The following is a 15,748-nucleotide window of genomic DNA, read 5'->3' on the forward strand; positions in this document are numbered from 1 at the left end:
CAGACAAGAAACCACGTTTCCATTGGTGAGGACTGGCTTGGTCACCTCCTCCTACTTGAGTCCTCCTAAACCAGAGCTCTGAAGGTGTTGGGTGACCAGATCCCCATCACTTAACAGAAAGAATCTACTTCATATGAAAATATACCTATTTTCCTAAGTTGACAAAAAAAAAGCGTGGCAGAAATGTGCATAAAAACCAAAATTCCAAAACAATTCCAATCTGAGGCAAGTCAGTCGTGGTTTTTAACTTAGTGTTTTCCATTTCTATTTATGTAACAACACCTAAAGTGGTCAAAACTAACCATTCTTGAAGTGCACAATAAAGGCACCTGTGCAAGCAATGAGAGAAGCACTGATAAAAGTAAATTGATATAAAGTTGTTTCCCCCAAAAGCAAGGGCAGTGCAGGAAAAGCACATTTTTGAGCTCTAAGTACCTCCACAAGATTCATCCTCAGGACCTCAACTATATTTCATCTCTCAGGCTGAAAACAGTGCATAGGCTTTATATTTGTGCACTAATCACAGTCCAGAAATTTACAGCAAATGCTCAGTAAATACCACAATAATGACAACACTGATGTCATGGTTCCATCCCAGCCCTCCAAAATCCCATTTCATTCTCTGGAAGATGATTATCAAGGTCTAGTTATGTTCAGTAAAGCACAACTGGAGCTTATTTCAGCTCGGTCCCAGAGGCAGGAGGTACATTGTGTATATTAAAGATTCAGGGAACAAAACCCCCACATTTGGATCAGCAGCCTTGCTGCCTCTTCAGCTTCTTCAAAGACAAAACACGATTGTTTTCAAAACAAGGGTGGCAAAAACACACATGAAAGAGTTAAGAACACTTAAGACTTTGAAATGGTAAACAACTAAACTGAACCTTGCCCTAAATTCTTACTTTAATCTAACAAACCCAGCCAGCATGTTCCCTACAGAAATAACTGCTGAGTAGCTTCAGGAAATTTGAGTAAGGACATTCTTATCTAACATCATAATTTGTAGGGAAGTTCACTTTAATGCTGCTGCTGCAGTCTTAGTGGAAGGACATTAAAGCACATGAAGATTGTTTGTCAGCATGGAAGTCGAATTTATTTTTTGAAGTCACACCACCACTTGGAGTTCACTGTGGGAAAGTTTTTCCAGCCTTGCTGCCCTCCAACGCCACAACATATACAGTAGGTATGTTTATAGTAAGCAGACAGACTGAGAAACCAAACAAAAGATAATCAAATGGTTTGTACAGAAATGGCTGAGCTTAACTAGACTGGAAAGACAGAGGCAGATGTGAGCCAAGTGCAGGGAGCAGGCACAGCCTCCTCTGCTGCTGCAGCCACCCAACAATTCCCAACGCTTCCATCTGCTTTAACCCTGTGTGAAATCATTTCTCCAAGGAAGGAGAACACAATGCAAGCCACTGACTGCAGAATTTCTTTGGTCTAAGTCCTCCTAAACCCTTCTTAGGCAATAACATCTCCCATGGTAAAACCTTCTGGGCAAGACCTGATGTGCAGGTTCTTTGTGCTGCACGTCCCACATCACTGCTGGTAAAAGCTAAAGAGTTAAATTCTTGTGCTGGCTGAATTCCAGTGATGAAAACTCATGTTCTCCCTGATTAAAAAACCCTTTGCTGTTTCCCCAGGGTACAGTCTCTTTGTGTGCTTTCCACCTAAAGTGATGTGCTGAATTTCCTGGGATGTTTGAAAGCCTTGCTTTGTCACACCTAAAAATTGGTCACAATTCAGTGACAAATCCAACTGCATCAGAAGCACCATGAAACAGGGAAAGAGAGAGACAGACAGAGAGAGAGGCAGGTCAGGTAAGAATTTGCAGGGATTTAATTCATTGTTGTTCCTTTACATAACAAAATTTTTATCCAAAAATTATGTTCCTCTGCAATCTAAAAAGCTCAACTACAAGAGGGGAAAAAAAAAAAAGGAAAAGGAAAAAAGGTAGTTTAATTCCATTATCCAAAAAGCTTTTTGTCCTGACTCATATATATCTATATTTCACAATATTTAATTATTTTTTGAGGCAAACAGGAGATGGTCACCTCCCCTTTAGCTATGACTGCACTAGATTTACAACAATATGTAGAAGTTTATTGACAGCTGTTAATAAAATAAGATCATTGAATCATGGAATGGTTTGGGTTGGAACAGACCTTAAAGCTCATCTTGTTCCAATCCCCTGCCATGGGCAGGGACACCTTCCACTAGCCCAGGTTACTTTTATTATGTCCTAAAATACCTAAAGAAGGACAAAGGAAGTTCAAAGTAATGACATTTGTCTCAACTCCTGGCTCTGAAATTTCTCCCTTAAAACAGCAATACCAAAGGATTTCTTCTTCTCTACATTGCAAATGCAACTTCGAGGCACAAACACTTGATAAAGGACAGTGCCCACATTCAGATAAGAGTCAACAGGGGCTAAGAAAAAACACACTTTTATAATGTATGTAAAATTGGCTTAAATTAGTATTCCATGTACAAAAGGCAAATGTATTGCACTCAAAACTCAGCTTTTTAAAAAAAATATTTACTCTTGCATGACTAGAATCTAAAGAACTTGAACAATGAAATGTTTGATAGTGCTAATCAGGAACGTTGCAAGGCAAAGGCAAAAATTCTTTCATTGCTCAGAAGAAGTAACAATATCAGCAAACTAATGCAACAGCCTTACTGTCCTGTAGAAAATGTTATTGCTAGCAACAAATATTAGTGTGTTAAGCTTTGACCTCTCTGCTTAGCAGAGAAATCATAAAAGTATTTCCCAAAACTTATCAGAGTATTTTTAGCAATGCTAATAATAAAAAAGAAATCTCAGCCACTGATGTGGGCATTATCATAAACACTGAAAACACATCCACTCTGTGACCTTAAAAATACCAGAGCTTTGAAGAAGAGGAAATTCAGAATATAGTAAAGAAGTAGGAGATCAAAAGATAACAGTAAAAATAAATTAACAGTTTATAACTGGTCATTATAATAATCAAGCACAGACTGGAATAGTGGAGGTTCAGCAGCAACTTGCAGTTGGAAGACACAAAGGTTGTCTCACCAATATGTACAACACTTAGATAGGTATTTGCAGATTCCTTGTTTGAAATAATCACAGCTTCCTAAAAATCACAAGGATTCTTACTGAGAAAAATCCTTGTATAAAGAAAGACTTGCATAACCAAAAAACCCCAGGAAAGCTTGCAAAGCTTTTTCAAAACAACAGTTCTTTACACTGGGCAGCTCAAAGCAAAAGCCATCCTGTATTTCCTTTCCTACCTTCCCCCACTACTGAACTGTTTCTTTTGGGTCAAGGGTCTTCTGTATCTGAGGTGAGATCACTTGTAAATTAAGTTTCCTGAACAGTTTGCAGATGGGCCTGGCAATTAAAGGGGAGCTGGATGCTCCCATGACATTGAAAATGCTCACAAATAACAGCAGCCACATCTGACACTCCAACCTTCCAGACTCCAAGGAGCTGCAGTCGTTTAGTGAGATCTTCATTTCATTTTTAGCAACGACATATTCTTCTTGAAGTGTGACACTCTACTTAAAAACTTCCTGACCCTTTCAGAAGCCACTGGAGGCCGTGATCCACAGCAGGGAAACGCTGCTGAGCAGCAACCCCTCACAGACCTCTCTTTTACAACCTCAAATCCTCTTTGTCAGGTAACTCCCAACAAGTCTTATCAAGCAATCAAAGTCTCTCAGGAGCGACTTGTTTAATTACCATCCCTGGAGAGGAGACTTGAAAACCTGATTTATGTGTCACAGTAGCCAATTTGTTATCCAAGAGAGCTCCTGTATCAGCAGAGGATCATCACACTTTAATAACCATCCGTTATCAACACAACATGATTGCAAACTGGAATTTCAATTAGAGAAAGAAATAAAACACAAATAAAATTACAGAGATAAGCAAGCAGGCAGATCAACACTGATAGGAAAACGCTGGATAGAAAGAGATTCTTTGTCAGCATCAGTTGGAACAATTTGTAAAATGGCCATGAGCAAGTTTTCCCCCTTAAAGCAGCTCTAAAAGCTCCAGGTATTACAGTTATCTGCTCATATAATCCATGTATTTATGCAGCCCAAATAACCAAAATCTGCAAGTGACTGCTTGCACCTTGGTTTCAGACACCTGTACAGAGCTTTGGCAAGTTGGAGCTGCTGCTCCTGAAAATGTTTGTGAGGATCCACTTTCCCTGCTTTACAAAGCTACAATTCCCCAAAAATACACTGATCTAAGTCTGGAAGTGCTAGAAATTGTTCTTGTATTACACTATAAAAGACAAGTCATCAAGAAACGGTTTGAACTTCTACCAGAGTAAGATACTTGGTTTTGACCACTTGCCTGATTCATCAGTAACCTTATTAAATACAGTAAGTTTATTACAACTTAAAAGTGAGGCATTTTTAATGTTTTCTTCTCAGGACGACATGTTTTCATTAATAACCATTCCAAACTTTACCAACTCATTTCTAAAAGACTGACTCCCACACCAGTTTTGTAGCCTAAGCTCAGAGATGCAGATGACATTAATAAGGAGTTTCCATTTCGAGTTAATAAATAAGGAATGCACTCGGTTTGTTTTACCCCAAGATTCCAACTGTTGAGACGAGCTTCGAGGTTATTGTCATCCAAAGAAACTGTTTTGTTGTGATGATCATCCTGGAACAGAAAAAAAGTCAAACAAAATATCAGAAGAGCTGGTGGATACATAATTTAAAATAAAGCTTCTCTTTGGCTTGGCCATTCCTACACTGCATTTCCTGAGAGTGGCACGACACCTCTGACAGCTTTAATCTAAATAGCTCAGTTACCAGAAGAAAGGAATTCTGAGGATAAATTAGCCAGAGTCTTCACTTTATAATGTTCTTCTTTACTTATTCTGGTCTCCTTCACACGGGGTGAATTTAATAAACAAAAATCAAAATACTCCATTTCAAAATACTCCATATTCTAAAAACGATTCATCTCTCCACAGTACCCTTTGTGGGGCTAATCCAAAATTCAGAGATCACCTGATCAGCCTCCAAAGTTAAAAAAAATAAATTTAAAAATTAAAGGAAAGCACAGCAGTGGACAACTATCACTGGATAGTTATCAAAGCAGAGCTGCTGCCCAGCTCAAGGCTGAGGGTCCTCTCTGCAGAAAGGATTTCCAGCACCCCACCAGGACTGGGGTTATTGTTGCTCCAGGAAGTAACAAGGAATTGCCTTTCAGAAGAAAGTTTTTCCTGCAGGATAACAATAACTACAGACTGCATTCCATGGGGAAGCTGGTACAGAACATTTTGCTTAACTGAGATATTTAGAAAAACAACACTGGAGTGTGAATTTCTCTGTCTCACTAAGCTTTGTTAACAAGAGCCTTGTGGATGGACCTGCCAGCACCTCTCCTTTCAATCTCCTCATTTGTCATAATCATCCAGTGAGTGGAGCTTGGGCTGCATTTCATCCACACTTGGTTGAGGCAGCTCTTAATGTCTCTTAAAAGACTCCCTGTTCCTCTACCTGGGCCTGAATTCTGCCAGAACATCTGTGTGTCCTGACAACAGAACAAGATATTATTTGTCCCAGCCAGTCAAACATTATCAAACTGTCTGGCAAAGCAAAAGAGGATTATTTCACTTAAAGGCCCTTTTAAAACTGTAATCACAGGGGAATCCAATATATGAGAAGAACAGTGGAGTGCAGTGATCTCTCTAACACTGCCCTGGAAGCTGTGGCAGAGCCAGCAACAAAAAGACAACAAGCCAAAACAACACCCCCCCCACAAAACAACTTTAAAGCCCCAAAACCAGGTCTCAAGTGAAAAAAAAATTTCTTCATAATAAGTGTTCCATAAGGAATATCTCTGACTAAAAATAAACACAAAACCAATAAGAAGAAATCTAGTAAATCTAGCATTTTGGTGGATACATAATTTAAAATAAAGCTTCTTAAAATAAACCAAACTTGAAATAAACAAAAAAATCTGGTTTTATTTTTAATCATGGCATTGCTGGTTTTAAGTTATACTTGTGTAAATACATTTATACCAATCAGAGCCTAGGGTAGAGATACTGTTTTTGCCCACTGACCACCTGCAACCTGTCATGACAAACCATCCCCTGGCTAATCCTCTATTCCAGATGCTCAACAGAACACAAATTTCCTCAGAACACTCCCAATTTATCCCAGTTGCACTCCATGTCCTCATAAATTCTTGGCTGTGCCCAGCAAGGAAAGGAAGAACAGTCAGTATGAATTCCTCAGGTGGCAACAGCCCACTCCCAGCTGCAATCTTTGTGAACTGTTCCCCTGATATCATCAAAAAAGAATTATGGGCAGACCTCAACAGGTTCATACAGCAAATTCAGTGTTCCATGGAGGGATGGGAGTTGTTGTAAATGTGGTAAAAGCCACATTTATGAAGGGAAACAGCACATTTCTTGGAAAGGGATATTTGTCAGGAGCAATTTTCAGTGTAAATGCTTGCAATTATACACACAATATCACTAAATATTTTGGGCTGAACAGGTTTTCCATGAAGTCTGCTCAGTGTCCTTTCATCAGCCACAAATGCTCCTTGTGGAAAGTCTGATGAAACAAAACTGTCCAAAATTCACTCTTGCAGAGGTCAACCATCACTAACCAGAGCCAGAGGCATCTCTGCAGCTTTCTTTAATCTATTATTGCAAAATAATGCAAGATGATGTCAGTGCAGGCACCTTGCCAAGCCCAGGGAAAACAAAGCACCCAACACACTAAACAGAGGGCAGGAACTGGGATGAACTGGGAGCATCCTACAAGGAATTCCCTCCCCCCTGCACTGCAGAGGACAGATTTGGGGGAGCTTTAGTCCCTGTCTGCACCTTTACAGGGGGCTCATGACCCACACGACCAGAAATAACAGCTTTACAGGGATATATCAAAACCAACTCATGGAAAATAGAGCAAGTTCTATGAGAAAAAGGAGAAGGATCTTACAGACTGTGACGTGCCCAGGTCATTTTCCCCTGTCCTGTGAAGATAAACCCCGGACTGGGATATATCTGATGGCTTCTCACTGGATGTTTCCCTGTTATTAACAACAAGAGTAAGCAGAGAGAGAGAAAAAAAAATTCATTTTCAACAATCTGTGGCACACAAAGGATGTTAATCAGAGTAGAATCTTTTAAAATATACAGGAAAAAATAATTATCAAGATGTATAGATCAAAAAAAGGAGAAAAGGAGAAAATTTCTTGTCAAAGGCAAACAAAAGCCTTAAGTATTCCATTAAAAAAACACCACCAGAAAAAAAACCCATGCCAACAGAAACCCCAGAAATATTGTGTACATGATAGTACATTAAAAAGCATTCATTGCTTTTCTTTTACTACATGACCCAACATCACATGATGGATTTTAGAATAAATCCAAAGTTAACCAGGAAGGCTGATCTAGGAGAATGTTTTTGAAATAGTGGAGTGCTAGACAGGGATTTTCTGCAAAAGCTTTTGTCATAAATAAAATGCTTGAACAGAAGGAAATTAAGAATAGCAGGTGAAGAGAACTGTCCCTGATGCACCTGGTCAACAGATATTTATCAACCACAGAACAGTGAAAGAAAAGAACAGCCTGAAACAAAATAAAATAAAAATTATAAGCATTTATTAGATAGGTTGATACAGCAAAAGATCCAAAACAGCAGCAAAACACCCTTCAGCATAAACTCCACTGTCAAATCCACAGGTATTAAGGTAATTAAAAACTCCTGTTAGTCCCTTCACCTTCCCATGACTGGTTATATTACATTAAAATCAAATCAGACCATTAAAATACCTTCCTTCCTTTCCATCTGGCAGCAAATGAGATGGTTGTTATGCCAAAGAGACTCTGAGATGAATTAAGTGTTTATGAACAGAACAACAACAGTTGGATGTACAATATAAACGAGTCACTTCTAGGAAGACAAACACAAAGTTTTCACAAAGCACAGGGGCCCAGCTTTCATCAAAACAGCAGGGAACAGAGAAATACAACAACTGGGAGCAAACCTTCCCTTCCAGCACCAATAAATCCCATATAAACAACATGTATGGATGCATAACAGCCATTACAAAGCACTAAATAGTTTAGATAAGCAGAGTCTTAGAGGTAAAAAGGATCAAAAGAAACTTAATAACACAATGCCTCTCGCATTTCTTCCCGAGATTTCATTTGACACAAAATTACCTTTCATTAAAGGGAGATAAATCTTTGCCTGTCGGTAAATCTGCACTTTTATCAGATTTGTTTTCTCAGCAACGCTCAGGTTAAACAATTCAATAATGTTCCAATTGTTAAAAATGAGAGAAAACAGAATTCATGCCCTTATCATTCAGAAATTAAGGAGTGTCAACAAATACGCAAACCAAGCCAAGTCACCTGTAATACTCTCAATTTGACAAAAGGGGGAGAAAAGGTTTACATATATTTTACATGTATTTGCTGTTTGGAAGAGGGACTGAAAAGGAAGCTGCTTTACTTGATTCTATAAACAGAATTTGAAGTTGTTACGGGTGGACCACAATTTTACTCCTCTCAAGCATATTCTGCCCATTCACTCCCTTTTCTAGCCTTCTGCCAACACAAGGCAGGTTCCAAAAAAAAAAAAAAAATCACAGGATTGTTTCTTTTTCCTCCCAGGGCAGGTGAGTGAGGAATGGTCAGTCTTGACATCAGCCCTGTGACCTCCTGCTTCAGCCAAAACACTGAGCATGGGAGAAGGAAGCAATTTTCTGCTAATAAAGGAGATTAGTAAATAATAACCTACTAGGAACAAAGTGAGGGAAACTCACTGGTTCCTCCTGGTCCAGCACAGCTCCACACTAACCTTTAACAGTGTTTTTCAGGCACAATCTCTAAACATACAGTAGAATTTTCCTGTGGGGTCAGAAACACCAGGTTTCTGTTCAACATTCCTCAAACCAACCCTCTCGTGTTTCAAAATAAAGCTGCACCTTTCCAGCACCAGCTGCCTTGGGCTTAATTCATCCACCTCCCAGCTTGCAAGGAAGGTTTGTTTACCTCCTTTTCATTTAGGCAGAAAAACAACTTCATATAGAAAAGTCAAAGTTGCCAAACACAGAATTATTTGTATGGCAAGATAAAAATCACCATGAAAAGAACTTCTCTGTTTGGGCCTTTGAAAGGGGAGAATCTTGAGATAAATAACAGCAAGTAGTTACTCAAACATGTCTCGCTGACATTATCTATTTTGCCCTGAGAAAATGTTGTAAGAACTGAGTCATGCCTGGAATGCAAAATTTTCATCCAGCTACACATATTCCATGCCCATGGATCCAGTTTTCCCAATGCACATTCAGGGGAGAGAGACAAATACAACGGAACTCGATCACCATCTGCTGGCTCTCCCTACAAACTGCATATCCCAGAAATATTTCATATATTCCATCTTTACCTGCACTGATAGCTCGTTCAAAACTGTAAATACAAAGAAAACTAGGATCTATATGTTGGATATAGGTAATGTCTTAACACAGTCACATGTAAATAAGTATTAAATAAGCTATTTCTACAAAAAACAACAGCTGAAATATCTACCTTCAATATTTTTCCTGCATAGCTCACAAGAAAACTCATTTCTCGTTGCTCTGAAGACTAATTTACGTAATCTACAGAACCATCAAAATTTGCCAACACAAATTCAGATTTCCTCAGACACAATTCCACTCTTGGTTTGAGCACCCATTAGCAGAGCTGTGCCTACACAGCAAAGTTTCACTTCCAGAGTCCCTTAAACCAGAAACATTATTCCATCACATTTACTTGCTTCTCCTGACATGGAATAATATGCAATCCACATCTCCAGAGAACTCACCAGAGCCTTGGGAATCATATATTGATCACCAAATCAGGTATTGCTTCATTTCCACAGGATAAAAGTTAAAAAGTAAATGAAATAAAGCTCCACTACCTCATCCAAAACTTCAGGAACTTTGCCAGACTGAGCTGAATCTTAGGTTCAGATACTGAGAGGGAAAAGGGGTCACATTCCCAATATTCTACTATGAACCAAGTGGGAAAGAGAGTAAAAATATGGCAAAGAACACAGGGGTGGGAGTAGTGGAACTGTAACACAGCTCTCCTCAAATGGGGACCGGCACCAGTCGGATACAGAGGGAGGAATATGCAAATAACACCCTAGCTGACAGTAGTTAAGGAATTAAGAGTAATTAGGTGTAGTTTTTATGCCACAAATATGGCCTTGGAGAGATATGAATATGCTAAATTGGGCCTAACAGGGCAGAGTTGTGCTGATATTGTTTTACTCTTCTAACACCCACAGTGATCCTTTATCATGATGATGCTACACCCAGTGACCAAGACAACCTGACCACATCCAGGCCAGGTATCTTGACATGGCACAATGTCAACACAAATTCAGCCAAGGTCTCAAAAACCATTTCTAAAGCACGATACAATCCTTGTTTTCATAAAGTCAAATGTATTTTTTTCTAATTGAGGGTACCTGGACACCTCTTCCCAACAACCCTCTGAATCACCAAGCCCAAGGCAGGAATATGATAACTCAGCTGGCAATTTTCCATTCTCTGTCTCTGTTTCGTAAACCACAAGGCTCTTATCAAAACCACAGGCTCCTATCAGAGCAACCAGAAGAGCCCTTAGTCCTCAGGAAAAGGGGATACATCAGACCTAAGAGCAGCTTTTTAAGTGATTGTTAGAATTACACATAGTTACTGGATGCAGAAGAGGAAAAGCTTCATGATACTCAATATCAACATGATTTAACTTGCAAGAGTGTCTAACTGTCATCTTTCCAAATCACAGCTGAAAAATTAAAAACATGATTAAAAAAATATGATATAAACATCATATACAGCAAACACATCAGTGTGCCTACAATAAAACAGCTAATGATGGCCACTTACTAAAAATGTAAGTGAACACACTAAAAAAGCACTAAACTTGTGAAATAAAACCTGCACATGTATTTGCAACGTGATGAAATCAAACCAGAAGCTTCATATAGAAGCAAACACTCACTTCCACCTGCACAGCACCTACTGAGCCTTGAATGACAGTCACAGCCTATGTCTGAGTGCTTCCTTCACCAAGGATTTCAGAGAGGTTAAACATTAACTAAACTTCCAAACCAGCAAACAAGAGGCCACTCCATCCATGACTGAAATGCAGTCACATTAAAAAAAAAAAACAAAAACAACAAAAACCCAAAAAGGAACATAGATCTTGATAATCAGCACCAAGTTGTGCTGCAAAGAAAATCCAGAAAGTAAATACTTAAGAACAGTAGACTGAACTAAAATTTACCTAAGATTCCCTCAAAATGGGGCAGAACAGAGCTGAAGATTTCCAACGGTGTCCAACTGACCAGCTGGGCACTCCTTCATTACTGCAGGGACATTTCTCCAAGCCAACAGGAGAACAAGCCTCAGTAACCTGACCCATTTCAGCCCTTTCCCTGCTCTGTGAGCAGCTCTGTTCCCAACTGATTGGAACTAAGGATGCAGCTGAAGCTCATGAGCTCCTGCAAACCTCCCCAGAGCCAATGGATTGCCAGAACAAGGTGCAGCTACAGATGTTCAGGGTTCAGCTGCAGAGCTGCAAATGAGCAATGCTGAATTTTTTAAATTATGCTAATGACAAACAGGTGGTGCTGGTCACCCACAAAGCTCATGGATTTGTAGTAGCCACCATGATATGGACCAAAACATTTTAAATCAAACTCAAAGAGTTGTTGTTCAGACAAGGATGGAGTCACTGCAAACAATCCTCCCCACTCAAAAACATGGCAGAGTATCCCCCAGGCAGCAGCTCTGATTTTTAGCCTCCTAAATTTTAACAAGTACAGCTGGGCCAGCCTGACCTTCTGGAATCCAAGATTTATTATGCTTAAGGGAAATATAAAGAAATCTTGCTAGTTCATAAAGAAGCCCTGATGAAACACAAGACAAATAGGTGTTCAGGGTGAACCAACACACTCACAAAAAGATAAATCAAATCTCTCTGTACACATGAAACTTTTCCTCCTTTCTCACAGAACAGCAAACTTTGCTTATCTGCAGGAAGCCATTATTCTGCTTCCTCTAAAAAAAAAAAAAGAAACAAAAACCTGGGAGCAACAATCATAGAACAACCTTTAAATCCACCATCTGTGTGCTTGTTTAGACTTCTAATCTCTATAGGAAACATAGCCATTAATAACTATTTTGATAAAACAGCTCCTTTCAGCATTATGGCCCTAGACTACAAATGTTAACTTAGATTTTCCAGGTTAAGTGTCTGTAACTGAAAGGAGGAAGAGAACAAGAGAAAGGGAAAGAGGATAGAGCTTGGAGACATATGCAGGATGAAAGAAGACACGATGGAGAAAAGTAAGAATAGAAAAGTCTAGAAGTTTTCAATACATTGAAGCAACTACCAGAGTTTCTGTTTATCAAGTACAAACACTGATGATGAGTCCATCACAAACTCACACAAACTGAAACATCCGTAGCTTATCAAATCAGAGATCTATTAAATATCAAATACTGAACAAAGCAAACACAGAAATCTTACCCCTGTGCTGTTGATACAGAGGATTCCTCTTTAGCTTCACTGTTTTCTAGTTCTCCCAGTACCCACTCAGGCAAACAGCCTGAGCTATTGCTCACAGCTCCTGCTGTACTTAGTTCTTCAACAAAAGTTGTCTGTAATGAGAATAAAAGCAAAATCAACAAAATATATTTGCACCAATACATTCTTTACACAGTTAAAAGTTGTTCTTTACAGGAATATCTGCAGTAAAACCATCCTTTTTCCAGTGAAGGCAGTGGCAGATGCCACACTCCCAACCCATGGAAATTCATACAACAGGCAACAGTGTAAATGTTTTCCAGTACTTTACTTCCTTCAGTACGGGTAATTTTAGCATAAATTAGGAGTGTTACCCCATTAAAGCTGATGCCAGCATCGACACATTATATTCAGGTCTTCAGAAAACAAACTTAACAAGCTTAACAACATCTGTGTGAACAGTCATCTTATCTTTCACAGATACACAGCCTCCTATAATCACCTCTAATTACTAAAGTCACCACCTTCGAGCACATTTTTCCTTTCACAAAACTGCTGATTAAGACAAAAGAAAGCCTCAATGGCTTTTTATTACATATTTTCAAAGAATCAGAAATTGTTTCTTCAGAACACTGATTTTTATAAGCCTTCTAATCTGAATTTTGAAGAAGATAAAGGTTTCATAAGAGGTTTTGTCCCTTAAAAGATTTTCCCAACATCATTTTTCACATTTGTGCCAAATCAAAGAAGCAAATGTATCTTGAGGGTATATCTTTGTCTCACACTCACCATGTAGGAAGGTAAACTTTTCAGCAATCCTTGTTCTGGTTTTTGTGCAAAAGGTCCCTCCAGGACTCCTTGTTTCAGCATGTGGAGCAAAAGTTTTGCATACAAGTTCCGATTCTTCCTTCCCTCTAATCCTACCCCTGCTCCTGAGGGTCTGCAGAGCTTTTTAAGCCACAGTGCACATATTCTTCGTTCTGAAAACACAGATATACATCCTCATTGTACATTTTCAGAGCAAATCAAACACACTGAAGAAACAGAAGCCATCACTGGTCACCAGTTTCACAGGTGTCTCCCTTCTACCCAAAAGTTTAAAGCAAAACAAACCAACCCAAAGGACCAAACCAAACAAAAACAGTTAAACAGATTATTTATAAGTCTTTAACAATAGTTCAAATTTACATATTCCAGAAACATTTTCTATAAATTCATGTTTACATCACTTCCAGAAATGGCATGTTTGGGAATCAATCCCTAATAAGGACAGAAGACATAAATCACCAGGAATTCTGCAATCACTGCAAGAGCAGCCATTAACTACAACTTACAGCCTGTATGAGCATTAATAGTTTAAATACATAATAAATATTCATTAATTAAAAAAATAATCTGTATTTACACAAGTTTTGCTACCAGATGATGAAATTATTCATTTGGTTAAATGTTCACACAGAAAGGTCTTAATTTGTAGGTTATGTGCCTTTAATAATAACCAGTTGGTTGTAAAAAAAAATAGATTTATAAAACATCATTTCTTAACTGATGTTCCTACTATTACACATTCCTAACCAAATTTTAACACCTTTATAACTAGAAAATATTTGTAATTTGTAAGGGCCATCTCAAAAACAACGCCTTTAAGAAGCTTCTTGTTTCTACAGCATGAGGTTTATAAAAAGAAATACTAATGTGTTTATGCAAAAAGCACATTCACATCGTAAAGATAAAACAGATAAGCTCAAACAAGTACAGCAGGTACCTAAAAATTGCAACTTTAGAAGTTGGAAAAACCCTGTGTCAAAACCATGCCATAGCAGACAATAAGTTTCTGGTTAAACTAAGTGAAACAAGTACACAGATACAAAATTATAATTATCAGTCACCTAGAATTCTGTTATTAGCCTTTAAATGCACATTTTACCATATTTACCAGAACTATCCTGCAGCTTTAGAACATAAGGCTTCATAGCCACAACATAGCGATTCAATTCTGTATCCAGTTTCTCAGAGATTTCGTCTTCGCTGCTCATTTTGGAAGAACATTCACCGCATCGGAGGAGAGAAGGTCAAAAATCACTTTACATCAGTCTGTCTTCACCTCGGGGCCCCGCAAAGACATGCTTGGGAACTACGCAGGAAACAAAACTAGATGTGTTACTGCGCACAAATAAACACGAAACTAAGAGGGATTGTTTGCAAACAGCAGATAGGAGAATGTGTTTGTTTAGGTTTGAAATTGAACTTCCAACCACGCGCTAAATGTATTCATTACACGCAATTTGTACAGAGCACCTCGAGGCGCTTGTGTGGTACCGCGTTCCTAACCTGGTACTCCTCAGGATTAGAGCGGACTTTTTTTAAGGCAGAGGAGGGAAAAAAAAGGAGAAACCAGCAGAAAAACTGGAAACCAGAAGCAAGTAGAGGTATAGTTAAAAGCGGCAGAGCCAAAAACGTTGTCAGGGCTGGTTTTTGAGGAAGCAGCGCTGCAAAGACAAGCGCTCATCACCAAACTGTCGCAGAACCACGGAGCTGGAAGGGACCCAAAAGGATCATCGCGTCTTAAGTGAATCACTGTTAAGTGAATAGATGGGGATTGACCCCACAACCTCGCTGTTATCAGCACCAGGTCTGACCAGCGGAGGGTCATTTCCCAGCTGGAACTGGGGACCGTTTTTGTGCATTTCACCTGCAACCCGCACGTCCCTGTGCCCGCCGGAGCCGCTGACGGTCCCTCCCCTGCGCACAGACCCGTCCCCATCATCCCCATCCCCTCCCTGCCCCGAACCGCCCGCGGGCACCTCCCCGGCCGCTGCCCCTTTACCTCGGGAGGGCAGAGCCGGGCCGGGACCCCCGAACGGGGGAGGCACGGCCGGGCTGAGCCGGCGGGTCCCGGCCCCGCTCGGGGCAGGCACGGCCGGGCTGAGCCGGCGGCCGAACGTTCAAACCGGCCCCGCTCCCGGCGGCCCCGCGGGCCCCGCGCGTTTCCGTTTCCGCGGGTTACCGGCGACACGGCCCGGACAGCCCGGCCCGGAGCCACACCCGAGCACGGCCTGGAGAGAGTGGGTGGGCCGGGGGAGTTGCTGGTGCCCAGAAACCTTCACGGGGAAAAACCGCTTGGGCTTAATTACAGTGCGGGCGAGCCGCGGGGGAGGCACGGCGGGGACGCGGTCGCT

The 15,748-nt window shown here is 40.1% G+C and overlaps 1 protein-coding gene across 1 annotated transcript in view; it reads right to left on the bottom strand.

Moving 5' to 3' along the window:
• CEP112 (centrosomal protein 112) overlaps nt 1-15,506 on the bottom strand; it is a 156,443-nt gene extending 140,937 nt beyond the window's left edge. Inside the window, exons 1-6 of the mRNA XM_017811814.1 lie at nt 15,397-15,506; nt 14,506-14,703; nt 13,359-13,549; nt 12,573-12,703; nt 6,976-7,066; nt 4,598-4,672 (exon numbers count right to left, since the gene is read on the bottom strand). Of these exons, the coding sequence (XP_017667303.1) occupies nt 4,598-4,672; nt 6,976-7,066; nt 12,573-12,703; nt 13,359-13,549; nt 14,506-14,605 (588 nt within the window). The 5' untranslated portion in view covers nt 14,606-14,703; nt 15,397-15,506. The remainder of the gene's footprint in view (nt 1-4,597; nt 4,673-6,975; nt 7,067-12,572; nt 12,704-13,358; nt 13,550-14,505; nt 14,704-15,396) is intronic.
• Nucleotides 15,507-15,748: the final 242 nt, after the last annotated feature.

The sequence above is a fragment of the Lepidothrix coronata genome, unplaced genomic scaffold (genome assembly GCF_001604755.1).
Source record: "Lepidothrix coronata isolate B3197 unplaced genomic scaffold, Lepidothrix_coronata-1.0 Scaffold34, whole genome shotgun sequence".
In the NCBI taxonomy this organism is placed as follows: Eukaryota; Metazoa; Chordata; class Aves; order Passeriformes; family Pipridae; genus Lepidothrix; species Lepidothrix coronata.